Genomic DNA, 16,460 nt, shown 5'->3' with positions numbered 1-16,460 from the left:
TCTATAAATTTGCTGATAATGCAACTGCTGTTGGCAGAATTTCAGATAGCGATGAGAGGGCCTACAGAAGTAAGATAAATCAGCTAGTTGAGTGGTGTTGCAATACTCAATGCCAGTAAGACCAAAGAACTGACTGTGGACTTCAGAAAGGGTAAGATGAGGGAACACACACCAGTCCTCATAGGAGGATCAGAAGTGGAAAGCGTAAGCAATTTCGAGTTTCTGGGTGCTAATATCTCTGTGGATCTATCCTGGGCCCAAAATATCAATGGAACTACAAAGAAGGCACGACAGCAGCTATATTTCAATATGGGTCTGAGGAGATTTGGTAAGTCACCAAAGACACTCACTAATTTCTGTATGTAGAGAGAATTTTAACTGGCTGCATCACCGTGTGGTATGGAGGGGCTACTGCACAGGATCAAAATAAGCTACACAGAGTTGTAAACTTAGTCAGCTCCATCATGGGCACTAGTGTCCATAGTATCCAGGACACCTTCAAGGAGCAATGCTTCTAAAAGGCGGCTTCCACCATTAATGATTGCACTTCCTTGGCCTTAACATGCACCTCAAAATGATAGCTACAGACAAAGTTAGGTTCCTCAATCGTGAAATTATTCTAGGTAATCAGTCTACTTGACCAATGGTGGTCATACCCAGTATCCAACAATGACAGGAAACCTGTGCAGATTTTAAAAGCAAAAAAGCCATTGCACCGGGGCGGATCCACTCTCTTAACCCTGGAAATCCAGGTCCAGTGGTATGAGTAGTCGTCACAAGCTGGGGTCTTCTTTGGTTGCAGTGGATGACCATGATTTCTTCTGTACCTCATCATGCCCTGCACTCCCCAAAGAACATTACAGAACTGCATTCCAGGCCATGGGATCTCACTATTGAGCTGTTTGGGCAGTACCCTATCCACATCAATAACTGGATTCTACATTTCAGTGGTATGCAGTTAAACAAGTTGCTGGGGTCCCTTCAGCAGCATCTCCTAAACCAATAGGTAAGAGCACCAAGTGAAGGGAACCCATCAAATTCTCTACCAAGTTATGCACTAATCCAACGTGATTATACATTACCATTCCCTCTTTTGCCAAGGAATTAAAGTCTTTGAATTCTCTACCTGAAGCTTTGTTCAGGCATTTTCACCACATGGACTACAGTGGTACAAGATGGCTCACTTGGTTCTTTGTCACCTATGCTCACACATCACCCCATCAACTCCCAGTATCTGTAGACATCTCCACCCTTCCTTCCCCCACCTGACTCTATCTACTTATCAAACACTCTCCTGGCTCCACCTATCACTTGCCAGCTATTTCCACCCCCACTCCCACCTTTTTTTTACTGGCTATCTCTCCTTTGTAAAGATGAAGCATCTCAACATAAAATATCGACTGTCCATTTCCTTCCATACTGCCTGATCTGTGTTCCTCCAGCAGCACATTTATGTTTGCACGCAGGAAGGTGGCTCAATTCAACTTCTCAAAGTACATAGACATTAACCAGCTTTACAACAATGACAAAATCCTCAGAATAGCTGGGGCTGTAGGAGGGAGTGATGAAGTGTCATCCTTTGTAATTGGAAGTTCTCCTCTCAGCTTACAGTAAATGACAACTTGAAATTTTAAAATGTAGATTTAATTTCAAATTAAATGACAATTCATATAAACACCCCACAACAGACAATTTACAATTAAATAAACACAGTTTGCTGTATGATTTTCCCTATCATTAACCTTTTCCCTGACCATACCATTATACAAATTTTTATGGAACAAGATGGTTACTAGAAAGATTTGGTCTGATATTTTAAGTGAAGATAAGAGACATAGTACTGTAATAGCACACAAATATTTCAAACTTTCTTTTAAAGATGAACATGTTTTTGTAAAGATAATAAATGATGGCTTATTATTCAAAACTATAAAGTGTCAAGTCAATAAGTGAGTTGCATATCCCAGTCACCCAGAAGAGTCAATGACTGAGACTGCTTATCTGGAACTCATGAAACAGAGTTATGAGACCTCCATTAAGTTTTTAGTCCATGTACGGATATTCACACAAAAAAGCATTTACAGATGTCCTGCAAGAAAAAGCTGATAAATTGCCTGATACAAGAAAATATCCAAATGAAATTGGGTGAGTTTGTTTTTAAAAATGGAAATCAGAAAATGAGCAATTTTTACAGCTTCCACCTTCACCCCATATCAGAGTTGTCAAGAACTGAACTGGCAGTGATGCAGAACAGAAAACTCAATTGGAAAAAGCTAAGATTCCTACCCAAGGCTAATCTATAAAATATCTTGAAGTCATAATATTGTAGCTGAGGTAGCAGAGTTACAAGTAGTTCACTTATGTTTCTAATTCACATTAGCAAACAGACTCAGAAGTAATGAACAGACAGACAATACCAAAATGATAAAAGTCAGAACTTGTGCGAGTTAACTTTAACAAGTATAGCACCTAGGGAAAGGAAACACATAGTATTATTATTCAATAGATCTTATAACAGCTGAGCATTACTCAAAATACAATTTTGAGATACACTGAACTAAACATTCATGTCCATTCACAGCAATGCTCGAAGAAAGTAAACTTGAATCAAAATCAAAATAGAAGGTGGTATTAATAAAAATAGAAAATGTTAGAAATACTCAGCATATTAGACAACAATAGAATTAACACTTCTGGTTAATAGGGTAGAGACTAGTATAAACTAAACAAATGACTATGTCGACAGATCAGATGTAATTAACAATCCTTCACACTCTCTTTGAGAAATCACCACCAAATTTTCTTCCTAAAAGGTTGCTAGCTATGCTACCAGTTGTGTCAGGATAGAGGGACCAATTGAATGAGTGTGTCAGTAACTAACTTCTGGAGCACGCATAGCCTATAAACTCTGTGGACTACGCACTGTGATCAGTCTTCAGTACTTTCAGAAGCTACCTAGTCATGTTTTCAGAATGTGTTGCTTTAGATAACGTTAAAAACGCAATGTATTCCTTTTGCACAGATTAGCCACATGAAGATCACAGGCTTCATCTTGGAGCTCCAAATTCCATTGGTGAGGGAGAAAAAGAGTATTGTATGACCAGTAACACTCTGGATGTGCATCTGATACTGGAAAATGACTAGTGGATCAACACAATTGGATACTAATGTGCCTTGGGCAGTTAACCTGAAATAAGCTTGAATTCAACTTATACTGTGTTAAATAAACTGTTCCATGGTCTCTGCTTAAAAATAGCATTAAATCAATTTGTAAACTTCTGTGTACTGGAGGGTGATGCAATCAATTATGCCAACAGTTTAAAATAAATAATGTCTTACAGTTTTCAAAAATATGTGCATACATTAAAAAGTCCCATTTTGAAGATAGATTCCTTGGAGAGATGAATGCCAATATGGGAAATGTAAAAGACATTAGTTTTTTTTCCATTAAGTTCCAACACTTCAGCCATGCTCTCTTCTTGCTGCTGCCATCAGGGAGAAGAGCCTCAGGACTCACGGGACCAGGATCAAGAACAGTTACTACCCCTCAACCATCGGGCTCTTGAATAAAAGGGGATAACTACACTCACCTGCCCCATCATTAAGGTGTTTCCCACAACCAATCACTTTAAGGACTCTTTATTGCATTATCTCATATTTCATTATTTATTGCTATTTATTTATATTTGCATTTGCACAGTTTGCTGTCTTCTGCACTCTGGTTGATCTTTCATTGATCCTGCAAGAGCTACTACTCTATAGATTTGCTGAGCATGCTCACAGGAAAGTGAATCTCAGGACTGTGTATGGTGACATATATGTACTTAGACAATAACATTTACTTTGAACAATTCTATTTTAATGCTGTAAATAAGAATGAAGATTTTTTAAAAACCCTGCCCTGAGCCACATTAATTGTCATGAATGACCCTGGCATGTTGCCTGCCAGGTGCCAGGGTCAGGGATGTCTTGGATCAGATCCACGGCATTCCAAAAGGGGAGCGTGAGCGGACAGAAGTCCTGGTACATATTGGCACCAATCACATAGGTGAAGAAGTCCTGAAGGAAGATTTTAGGGAGCAAGGAAAAAACATGAATAGCAAGACCTCCAGAGTAGTAATCTATGGATTGCTGCCTGTGTCACACGCCAACAAGGGTAAGAATAGGATGATCTGGCACATGAGTACATGGCTGTGGAACTGTTGCAGGGGACAAGGATTCAGATTTCTGGATGATTGGGATCATTTCTGGGAAAGGTACAACCTGCACAAAAGGAATGGATTACACCTGAACCCGAGGACGACCAATAGCGGTGGGCAGGTTTGCCAGAGCTACTCGGGAAGGTTTAAACTAATTTGTCAGGGAAATTGGAACTAGAGTGATAAGGCTGAGGATGGGGTAGTTGGTTTACAACAGAAAAAGTGTGTAGTGAGACTGCTAGCAAGGGGAGGCGGGCAAAATTGCAGTCAATGGGATGAGCTGCGATACAAAAGGGGGACAAAATCCAAAAGCGTGATGAATACAGCACTAAAGTTGTTCCAGCTGAATGCACGCAGTATACAGAATAAGGTACATGAACATGTAGCACAGTTACAGATTGGCATGTATGACATTGTGGGCATCACTAAATCATGGCTGAAAGAAGATTATAGCTGGGAGCTTAATGTCCAAGGATACATATTGTATCGAACGGACAGGCGGATAGGCAGAGGGGATGGGGTGGCTCTGTTGTAAAAAAAAATGAAATCAAATCCTTAGAAAGAGGTGACATAGGATCAGAAGGTGCAGAATCGTCATGGATAGAGTTAAGAAGCTGCAAGAGTAAAAAGACCCTGATGGGAGTTATATACAGACCTCTGAACAGTAGCAAAGATGTGGTCTACAAATTACAGAGGATAGAAAATGCATGACAAAAGGGCAATGTTACGATAATCATGTTGGGATTTCAATATGCAGGTATATTGTGAAAATCAGGTCAGGTCAGTGCTGGATCCCAAGAAGGGGAATTTGTAGAATACCTGCAGGATGGCTTTTAAGAGCAGCTCATGGTACAGCCACCTAGGGGATCAGCTGTTTTGGAATGGGTGTTTGCAATGAACCGGAATTATAGAGCTTAAGGTAAATGAACTCTTAGGGGCCAGTGATAGAATTCACCCTGCAATTTGAGAAGGAGAAGCTAAAAACAGATGTATCAGTATTACAGTGGAGTAAAGGGATTACAGAATTGAGAGAGTAGCTGGTTAAAGTTGATTGTAAGGGGACACTAGCAGTAATGATGGCAGAGCAACATGACTGGAATTTCTGGAAACAATTCGGAAGGCACAGGATTGATACATCCTAACGAGGAATTCTAAATGCAGGATGATGCAACTGTGGCTGACAAGCTAAGTCAAAGCCAGCATAAAAACCAAAAGGGAGGGCATATAAAGGAGCAAATATATGTGAGAAGTTAGAGGATTGGGAAGCTTTTAAAAACCAGCAGAAGGCAACTAAAAAGTCATAAAGAAGCAAACAAGTATATCAAAAGATTTTTCAGATTTATAAAGTGTAAAAGAAAGGCAAGAGTAGATATAAATTGCATATGTCATACCGCTCTTCAAGAAGGGAGAGAGGCAGAAGAAAGTAAAATAAAGGCCAACTAGTCTGACCTCAGTGGTTGGGAAGGTGTTGGAGTCGATTGCTTAGGGTGTTGTTTCGGGATACCTGGAGGCACATGATAAAATAGGCTGAAGTTAGCATGGCTTCCTTAAGAGAAAGTCTTACCTGACAAATCTGCTGGAATTCTTTAAAAAAATAATAAGTAGGATAGACAAAGCAGAATCGATGGATGTTGTGTATTTGGATTTTCAGAAGGCCTTTGACAAGGTCCCACAAGTTAAGGGCCTATGGTATTACAGGAAAGATACCAACAAGGATACAGCATTGGCTGATTGGCAGGAGGCAAAGGGTTGGAATAAAGGGAGCTTTTTCTGGTTGGCTGCCAGTGACCAGTGGTGTTCCATGGGGCTCTGTGTTGGGACCGCTTCTTTTTACATTAGGTCAATAATTTAGATGGTGCAAAAGATGGCTTTGTGGCCAAGTTTGCAGTTGATATGAAGAAAGTAGTGTTGAGAAAGTAGAGAGGCAACAGAAGGACTTAAACAGATTAGGAGAATGGGCAAAGAAGTGGCAGTTGGAATACAGTCTCGGGAAGTGTATGGTCATGCAGTTTCGTAGAAGAAATAAAAGCATAAACTATTTTCTAAGTGGAGAGAAGATTCAAAAATCTGAATTGCAAAGGGAGTTGGGAGTCCTCCTGCAGGATTCCTTAAAGATTAATTTGCAGGTTGAGTCAGTGGTGAGGCAGGCAAATGTAATGTTAGCGTTCATTTCAAGAGGACTAGAATATAAAAGCAAGACTGCAATGTTGAGGCTTTATAAGACACTGGTGAGGCCTTACTTGGAGAACTGTGAACAGTTTTAAGCCCTTATCTAGGAATGGATGTGCTGACATTGGAGACGGTTTAAAGGAGGTTCACAAAAATGATTCCAGGATTGAAAGGGTTATCATATCAGGAGCATTTGATGCCTCTGGGCCTGTAATCACTGGAATTCAGAAGAATGAAGGAGGAGGGGGATCTCAATGAGGGAATTCTTTGGCCAGAGAGGGGTGAATCTGTGGAATTTGTTGCCACAGGCAGCTGTGGAGGCCAAGTCATGGAGTATACTTAAGGCAGAGGTTGACAGATTCTTGACTGATCAGAGCATGAAGGGATGTGGGGAGAAGGCAGGAGATTGGGGCTGGAAGAGAAATGAACAGGCATGATGAAATGGCAGAACAGGCTCGATGGGCCAAATGGCCTAATTTTTCTCCTATATTTTATTGTCTTATGAATAAGAGACCCAGAAAGTAAACATTCGCTGGTGCATCACATCAACAATCCCATTACAAGTCCTTCTCGCAGCTTTTTCTCCATAAGAATGAGACCTCTGCACTAAGCAATTCTAGACTATGGGCAACTTTTGTGGAGTGGTGGCCAAAGTCATCTGGCTTCAGACTTCACTTAAACCCTCCCTGAACTATCCAATATCTGTACGTGCTGGTTTCAAAATTGAGTCCTAGCAATAAGCCACCAATGTGATCATCAATTCTTTCATGCGGGCCTTACTGTAAACTGAACACACAGCAGCTACTTGATGCAGATTGGGCCACTGTAATTGGTGATGCAAGTCCCATCTGTTTGCTGCTCCTTATTTCTTCTGTTTTGTGGTAGATCTGGCCATGTTATTTTTCTGAAGGAAGTCCTTCCGAGCCTGATGTCTCTGTAGAACAGCTATAGCTTCATCAACCTATTTCCAGCCAGAGACCACAGAGAAAATAAACAAGGTGAGCAGAGCAACAAACTGATTGCAGTTACGTAATTTTCACAATTAAAATGCTACTTAAGTACTTTAACCATTACACCATGTTTCTGTGTGTAAATATAAAAATCTGAATGGTTTCAAAAAACTTGAGTGCACAACCAGCTGACAGGAAACGAACCACTATCACCAGCTTGATCACTTTGAACTACATGGCACTCTTTTGTTCCATTTGTGTTCCTTCTGTAAAAAGCTAAGTATAATTTATGGTTAATTTATGACTGTTCTGCGAACACTGCTTTTATGATACTCCGAGTCTGTAATCCTACTGCAAGTAAGCTTTTCACTTGTGCATATGACAATAAACTCAACTTTGATCATCACTGCTGATCTTCAAAAAGAGTCAACATACTTTGAAGCTCTTGGTATCTCCTAGAGTTTACCTGATGCAAAATGCATCAGCTCTACAACAATCATTCACAGCTCACCTCCCAATAAACTGCAAATGTTGACCAAAGTAACTTTGGGCAACAAAGGTTTTGCTTTCTGAATACTTCTGGGTGTATCGTATGGATTTTGAGCTGCTGATCATGAAAATTGCCATGAAATTTCCCTATCACACACTTTTTTGAAATCACCTAAATTTGTTATTTCAATTCATAATTCAAGTCAGAATAACTGATGCCAAGATTAAGGAAGGCATTTTTGTTGGTCCGCAAATCAACCAATTCATCAACAACAGGCAATTAGAAGAACTTCTAGTGGGAATGGAGAAACTCGTGTAGAAAGCATTCAAAGATATTACTGAAAATTTTCTTGGCGACTAGAGAGCATCAAACTATGTGCAGGTGGTTGACAATATGCTTCAAGCATACAGAACCATGAATTGCAACATATCACTAAAGATTCATTTTCTGCATTCCCATTTAGGATTCTTCCCTGAAAATCTTGGCACTGTCAGTGGTGAGCATGGTGAAAGTTTTCATGAGGACATTGTGGTCAAGACAACTGGAATTCATCAATGCTGGCTGATTATTGTTGGACACTTAAGCGAGGAGGCCACAGACACTAAGAACGAATGAAAATCATCAGCACCGTTTTGCAATTAAATGCATTATATTCACTAAATTTAATTTCTTGTTCTCTAAGTTCCTATGGTGACACAAATAGTCTGAAATTATATTTGTAATTCAGCTTCAAGCAGTCCATCATAAACAAAAAAAATTCCTGAGGCAGCAACACTTTTGAAAAAAATTATCCAGTGTAAACAATAAAATAACCAAAATGCATCAGGTCTAAAGAGTAAAAGAAAGCACGCTATGAATGCATCAAAATGTTCTTCCCAATAAGGTTCACAAGCCAGGCTAAATATTCACTTCACAACTAAATATTCATATACAAATTTCCTTCATTGGAAACATTATAATGTGCATTGAGCCTATCAAAGTTCGTTTTTTCACACGCCACATTATGCACAGTTAAGTATATTTAAGCATACCTGTGTATATTAAAAGCAAAATTACCATGGTAACCAATGCAGAAATAGGTTTAATGGTTTTTAATATTTAAGATGCAACTTGACTGAAAATCTCAAACAACATTATTACGATCTATTTCACAGGTTATTTTTTCCCCCTAGCAAAGTACTTGATGTTTTGAATGAGATCTTGGGCTAGACATGATATTAAAAATATTATGCTGGGAGTCAAGGTACATACACTTAGTGGCCAATTTATTAGGTGTCCGTTGTACCTAATAAAGTAGCCACTCAGTGTATGTTCATGGTCTTCTGCTGCGATAGCCCATCCACTTCAAGGTTCAACGTGTTGTACATTCAGAGACGCTCTTCTGCACACTACTGTAATTGTTATTTGAGTTACTGTCAGCTTGAACCATTCTCCTGGCCATTCTCCTCTGACCTCTCTCATTGACAAGGCATTTTCACCCACAGAAATGCCACTGATTGGATTTTTTTTTTTTGGTTTTCACACCATTTTCTGTAAACTCTAGAGACTGTTGTGCATAAACATCCCAGGAGATCAGCAGTTTCTGTGATACTCAAGCCACCTGTCTGGCACTAACAATCATTTCACAGTCAAAGTCACTTAGATGACATTTCTTCCCAATTCTGGTATCTGGTATGACAAACAACTGAGCCTCTTGACCATGCCTGCATGCTTTTATGCATTGAGTTGCTAACTAAATATTTGCATTAACAAGCAGGACAAAGGTACACCTGATAAAGTGGCCACTGAGTGTATATTCCAGAAACTAATTTCAGTTCATTAAGTTATATATTACAGCTGATAAGAACATTTTCTACTTTCTGCTTCCCTATTTTTTTTAAGAATACTCTTAATGCAGACACAAGTCTATGATAGAAGCAATAAGAAATTTCTTTATCCAGGCATTTAAATGGAAAGAGAAGGAAATCAGAAACTTGAGAGTTCTTGGTTCAGGATTCCTTAAAAGTTAGCTTGCAGTTGAGTTGGTAGTGAGAAAGGCAAATGCAATGTTAGCATTCTTTTTGAGAGGACTAAAATATAAAACAGCTCTGTAGCTCAAGATTGATAGATCCTTGATTGGTAATGGGATTGAGGGTTACAGGCAGAAGCCAAGAGAATAGGATTGAAAAAAAAACTCTACTGTGATGAAATGGTGGAGGAAATGGATGCATTTCAGCTATGACAGGGTTTGCAGACAATTACTTCCTGTAACATCATTAATGGTTATGGTGCTTCACTCCCTGACGAGCTGAATGCCTTTTACGCAAACGTAGGAAAAGAGAACAAAAATATACCTGTGCAGTGGGGAGAAAATGAAGACGGGTCACCTGCACTGTAAAGCATTGTGCTAACCACTATGCTACTGTGCCACCCCACCCTAACAAAGAGGGAGGGGGAGAGAAGAATAAGAAAGACAAAAATTGGCATGTTGGAAAATTGCAAAACTTGTCTCTTCATTACCTCCTTGGAAAAGCATTGTATAAGAATAGGACCAGAATTAGGCCATTTGGCCCAATGAGTCTGCTTCAGTTCAAGTCTGAAATACTAAATGATATTTTCTTCAAACTGGAGGACTGGCATTTACCCAGCTCTGCATTGTAATATACTAGGAGAATAAATGATAATACGTTTATTAGAGAAGTGAACCAACAATCATTGTTTTAAAAAAAAACAATTCACAGAACTGAGTCAAGACATCACTTGTAAATCAATCTAAAACATAGACCCAGAGTAAAAAAAGGTTCAAGTGTCTTGAAGAAAGCAGTTACATATGGAACCTGTAATACCTGTGACTGCTGCATATATGTAAAACAGTCTTTCAAAGAGGGAACCTAGTTTGGTGTACGATGTTACCAGACTTCAATAAAGAGATGATACATAATTTGCAGCTGCTGCCGTTTCAGAGTTTATTTACTATAAGTTCACAGGCCAGCTTTGTGTTATTTGTGCACAATGGGCCAAGAAATACTTACACTAGAAAATCTGCAAATGCTGGTTGCTATAATACACTTCCCTAGTTTAGTCTTAAATCCTGAGATTATCATTCCTGTCATCCTCAGGGAGTTTAATACACTAAAATACGCTAAGAATTGCATGCTTTATAACATGCTCTTAAGTTGGCTACAAGTTCTTCATTTCATTTTAATTCTTAAAATAAAATATTCCTTTGCTTTGTAATATGTTATTTTCTGTATCTTCAAGTCCAAAATTGATTTTCTCATACAATGTTGCACAAAATTACTAACAATTTCTTTATTTTGGTAATACTTTCTCCATTGAAGATTCTAAGTACAAAAGGTTTTGCCTTTTAGATTTTAAGTTTTAAAAATTCATTCCAGTATTACCTTTGAGCGGAGAGAATCTGAGCTTTCCAAGTAATGCAGCAGTTCCAAGTTATCCATCTCCAACAACATCCCAGTGAGCTTTCCCGCCAGGGAAGGGTGCATAACATGGATTAACTTGTAAAGCCGTTCGCCTGAAAATAAATGCACAGAAAAGAATGCTAAAGGATGTTAGCTTAAACAAGTTAGACTGTCCAATGAGCAAGATAGCTTGCTCTCTCACATAAGAGTTCCATTAGCTGATAAATAACAAATAAGGGTGCACGGTGTTAAGGTAAAACAAGGCAGAATTCAGATTTGGAAGCAGCTGAAGACAGTTGATCTAGGTCAATATGGCAAGGAACTCTTGCAACAATATCAAAAGGCTGAGATAACCGATCCCCAACAGCTACCGACAGACATTTTCCTCATGAAAGGCACAACTCCAACTCATGTTTATCAACATTAGTTTTACTAAGGCATCCTGGCAATAAATCCAGTCAAACGCTCCCTTCGTAAAGGATGGTTACTCTGACCTCATTCAAAGAATTAATCTCTTTGCTCCATGTCTGGAGAAAAAACTGAAATGAGAACTGAAACCAAGTGTCTTGTAAAATCCAAGCTGAGCATTAGTGAGAAGATTTTGACAAGTGGATTCAATGAGCCCAATGGCCTAATTCTACTCCTACGTCTTATGAGTAAGTTCTCCTTGGTGGCCCTGTCCATAACACTGGGACCAGGTTGAATCTGACCTTCTTTTCATAGACTGAGCAATATTTCATCCTGTTGGATACATTTTCATACTATAACTGTAGTGGAAAACCTTGGCTGGAGGTATTATTAAAATTTAAGCTCAAGTCTTCAGTGTTACAGCATATTCTGGAGATATGCAATATAGCACATATTAATTTCAACAGCAACCACTCTTCAGATCTACATATGGATTGTAGGTTGAATTTAAAATGCAGCTCAGAGCAATGGTCTTCCTAAAGCTGCATTTTAAAGTAATTTGCAGAGCAGGAAACACCCAACTGACTGAGATGTCTGCATATGCATGAATGTAATCAACACTCATTGACCAAAGATTCTGTATAGACATGAATACAACTTGGAGACAATACAATTAACACTACTTTTGGACATGTTGGTGGGAAAATCCAGATATTTAAAAAATTACATGTAACTGAAAAGAAGACTTATGAAGGCATTGTAGCTACAGAAATTGTCCTTTGTCCTTTAACATATAAAAATGTGCTGTAATACTGGATTCCTCTCCCTCGGGTATAGTCTGAAGTTTAGTGAAGTAAGGGAATAAACTGACATGGAGGTTAATGGCGTAGGACCTATCTAAATGATATTTTTCTGTCCTATCAGTTACTATATTAACAAAGCTTAATCCATGAATAACTAAATCTCACATACCCAAGAGTTGTTTCTGTTCCTTCATGGGGAGTCCTGAAAGCACGGTGGCTGTGAGAGGCTCGTCTTCCTTAGCAGACGTCCTTGAATACTGTATGAAAATACAGTGAGAAGATACAAGCAATAGAAATCTGGGATTATGGACCCACTCCACTACAGAGATCTTTCCTTTAGCAAATGCCCTTTGTGTGGGGATGCATCTTCACCAAAAATCAAGATTTTTTTTCTTTTAATAATGCTTTTTGGAATATAATTGACAACAGGTGATACATCTTATTAATGTACATCACTTCGTAGTATCCAGGATATCTTCATGGAGTGATGCCTCAAAATGCGGCGTCCATGATTAAGGACTCCCAATACCCAGGTCATGCCTTGTTCTCATTGGTACCATGAGGAAGGAGGTACAGAATCCTGAAGGCACACACTTAATGATTCAGGAACAGCTTCTTTCCCTCTGCCACCCGATTTCTGAATGGACACTGAACCCACGAACACTACCTCACAACATTTTTATTTCCATTTCTGCACTACTTATTCAAGTTAACTATTAAATATCTATATTAACCCCCAATTCTGAATCGGATTCTTCTTCTGTCTGTAAAGACACTGTTTATCAACAAAGATCCATTTCCAGTTATAATGTTTCTATGCACCACCCTAAGCTGAAGTGTAAGTTTACAATAAAGATTGTCATGTATAACATTATGCTGTAATACACCCTCTACCAGGACCAAAATGTAGCACTTCAATTTGTTTAACCCCGTAGTTCTTCAGATGACATTGCTATACATAACCAAAGTAAGTGTAGTGTTTATCACGTAGATAAAATAGTAAAATTAGAGTTAGATGAAACAATTTTAAAAGGTGCTGGAAAAACCCAAATCCACAATAGCCTTAATAGAATGTTTAAAGGTGACTCTCCTTTTTAGAACTGGTGATCGATCAGCCATGAGGAAAAAGGTACACCTTAAGAGCTTGTATCATTGCTGGCACAGTTTGGCCCATCATAGTTATCCTCCATTATACAGCAATTTCTTACTGACATAAATCCATGTTGCACCGTTGGTTAACAAACTAGTTTCAAAACAAAGGCAAATGAGAACACTCAAGGACTGCAGTTCCAAGTAAAGAAGTTAATAAATATTATGGCAATAGTAGAATAAAATTAAAATATTTATATTTCAGTAGCATGCTTAAAAGATAGTGTTCATACCTGATATCTAACCCGATTTGATGCTGGCATTGATGGTACGACAGGACGAGCACTGCATGGAGCAATGGCACATCGGCTACCCATTATGACACCTGAAATATAAAATGTTTGCAATATTACATTCTATTTAACTAATTGTTTTCTTTTTATGATTCATGGGAATATTTCTGAGAGTTATTAATACTTGCTTAATTTTATATCCTGCGTCACTAAGCATGGCATGAACTTCAAGCATAAATAACATTTTCAGAAATCTATTTACGTCACTGGATAATGCTTCTGACTGCCAAATGCAATGTTCCTTTAACTTTCAGATACAAACAGACTGTCCCACATGTGACCATTCTTCAGAAAAGTTAGGTACATGCACTCAGTGACCACTTCATTAGATATACCTAATGCCTGTTCATTAATGCAAATATCTAATCAGCCAATCATATGGCAGCAACTTAATGCATAAAAGCATGCAGACGTGGTCAAGAGGTTCAGTTGTTGCTCAGACCAAATATCAGAATGGGGAAGAAATGTGATCAAAGTGACTTCGTCTGTGGATTGATTCTTGGTGCAAATAGGGTAGTTTGAGTATCTCTGGTGATCAGTAGTTTCTGAGATTTTCATGCACAACAGTCCCTAGAGTTTACAGAGAATGGTGTGAGAATCAACAAAACATCTAGTGAGCGGCAGTTCTGTGGGCAAAAACATCTTGTTAATGAGGGTGGTCAGAGAAGAATAGCCAGATTGGTTCAAGCTGATAGAAAGGCAACAGTAATTCAGATAACCACATGTTAACTAAAATAACCATGTTACAACAGTGGATGGGTTACACCAGCAGAAGACCATGAACATACACTCAGTGGCCACTTGATTATGTATAGGAGGTACATAATAAATTGGCCAGAGTGTATTTTTATGGCAAATATTTCTTTAAACAGTTCATGCACATACTTGTAATGAAGTTCATCAAAGCCCAAGAAACATTATGAATTGATATGACATCAACCTCCACAAGGTGCTTCATGTGATTAAGAAAAGGGCAAATTTTCTGAGACCCAAAAATTATTAGCCATTTGCTTCAGTGTCAATAGTGTCTCTGCAGCCCAGCTACACTGGAGCACAGGCAGGTTTGTCACCCAGTATGAGTGGATAGCAAAGTTCTCAACATTCAGGCCCATTTGCTGTCATTGTAATTTAACGTTTGTAAATGCCTAACATTCACAAGGGACCTGTCAAAATATTAATATTTTGATATATAAAATAATCTGAATATCAATTTACAACAATGAAACTAATTAAGTGACAATGTTATTGTTCTGCTGGCAATGGACTTCGCCAATTCATACGAATTGAGGCTGCTTTGTTTAAGCTGGATTTAACTAGAATTCAGCCAGCCACAACAGAGGGGGGGAGCAGTTAATATTTCAGGTTTGGGCCTCTTTCTCAGCTCTGATGGAGGGCCCCAGACCCGAAACATTAACTGTTTCTCTTCCCAAAGATGTTGTCTGACCTGCTGAGTTTTTCCCCAATGTTTTATGTTTATTTCAGCATTTGTATTTTTGTTCACTTTTTATAGAAGTTGGTCATTTATTCTAGCCATATTTTTTCCATCAGACATTTATGAAATTCAAATTCCCCTTCAAAGTTCCCTTCATTTTGATTCTGGTTCTTTACCAATCACCTTAAAAATCTGCTCTCTAGTTTCAGCCCTACAGCTTTGGTATCCTGAAAGATCATGCTTAGCAAGTTGAGGAATTCTAAATCAAGCAGTTGTTGCAAACTTGTTCCGAGATTCTATTCTTCAGTGATAAAGCTAATCATGAGTTTTGAAATGTTAGCTAAAGAATCACTAGGATGTTCCATCAACAAAATAGTCAGCTGCAGTTGCACCACAGCTCCACAGTGAAATGAACCCTGTACAAACTCACTGAACAACGTAGCAGAGGTCAGTTAGCCCATGGTTCCCCTAGCACTGCTCACTAAGGAAACTACTCAATCCTCTCCCTGTGGCATCACTTCCCTACCCTGTCCCCAGGTCTTGCAAACATTGCCTTTCGAATTGTTATCCAATTTAGCACTAGACCTGAAGGCATTACTCTGATGCATAATACATTCCACATCAAAACAACCTCTTGGGCAGAACTTTTCTCTTCGTCTTGCCCCTGTACAGTAATTTAATTTTCTCTCATTAGATCTTTCCATCAATTGAACTAATTCCATTCGTCTGAAGGTTTTCAATGCTCTGCATGATTTTGAATACCTCTATGAACTCTCCTTTCTCTGCTCTGGGAGAGGAGATCTACAGTTAAGGATATGTGAAGAGAAGTACATTGGGAACATACAAAAAGTTAGAAACAGCTTCAGTGCAAGGATCTCAGCGGGTTGTGGGGATCTTTAGAAATAGAGCTGGGCGCTTTCCAGTCTCTTATGCTTTCCATTTAAAATTTTTCCTGTTAGAATTTTTTTTCTTTTGTCAGCAAGGACAATATGACAAGGTAACATTTGTACCTCAAGATGATTTCGAGTTTTAATCCGACTCAAGATACTTAACGACATAAACTAGGCTGATAACTCAATGCAATTCTGAAGAGGGTCAGCAGTGTAGAAAGTATTAATTTTTCATGAATATTTAAAATCAAATCTGCAACTCTTTTCTTATGTGTA

At 38.7% G+C, this 16,460-nt stretch overlaps 1 protein-coding gene across 4 annotated transcripts in view; it reads right to left on the bottom strand.

Moving 5' to 3' along the window:
- Positions 1-1,628: 1,628 nt before the first annotated feature.
- LOC140187064 (E3 ubiquitin/ISG15 ligase TRIM25-like) overlaps positions 1,629-16,460 on the bottom strand; it is a 47,225-nt gene continuing 32,393 nt past the window's right edge. For 2 of the 4 annotated variants that reach the window (XM_072241985.1, XM_072241986.1), the window contains exons 9-12: positions 13,803-13,894; positions 12,590-12,677; positions 11,192-11,322; positions 1,629-7,329 (exon numbers count right to left, since the gene is read on the bottom strand). In XM_072241985.1, coding sequence (XP_072098086.1) covers positions 7,231-7,329; positions 11,192-11,322; positions 12,590-12,677; positions 13,803-13,894 — 410 coding nt within the window. In that variant the 3' untranslated portion in view covers positions 1,629-7,230. Of the gene's footprint in view, positions 7,330-11,191; positions 11,323-12,589; positions 12,678-12,698; positions 13,664-13,802; positions 13,895-16,460 lie in introns of those variants that run through there. The other 2 variants (XM_072241988.1, XM_072241987.1) reach the window with 2 other exon arrangements.

Source organism: Mobula birostris, chromosome 24 (genome assembly GCF_030028105.1).
Source record: "Mobula birostris isolate sMobBir1 chromosome 24, sMobBir1.hap1, whole genome shotgun sequence".
NCBI classification, from domain to species: Eukaryota; Metazoa; Chordata; class Chondrichthyes; order Myliobatiformes; family Myliobatidae; genus Mobula; species Mobula birostris.
The sequence above is the reverse complement of the archived record's forward strand: the minus strand, read 5'-3'. Positions and strand labels throughout refer to the sequence as shown.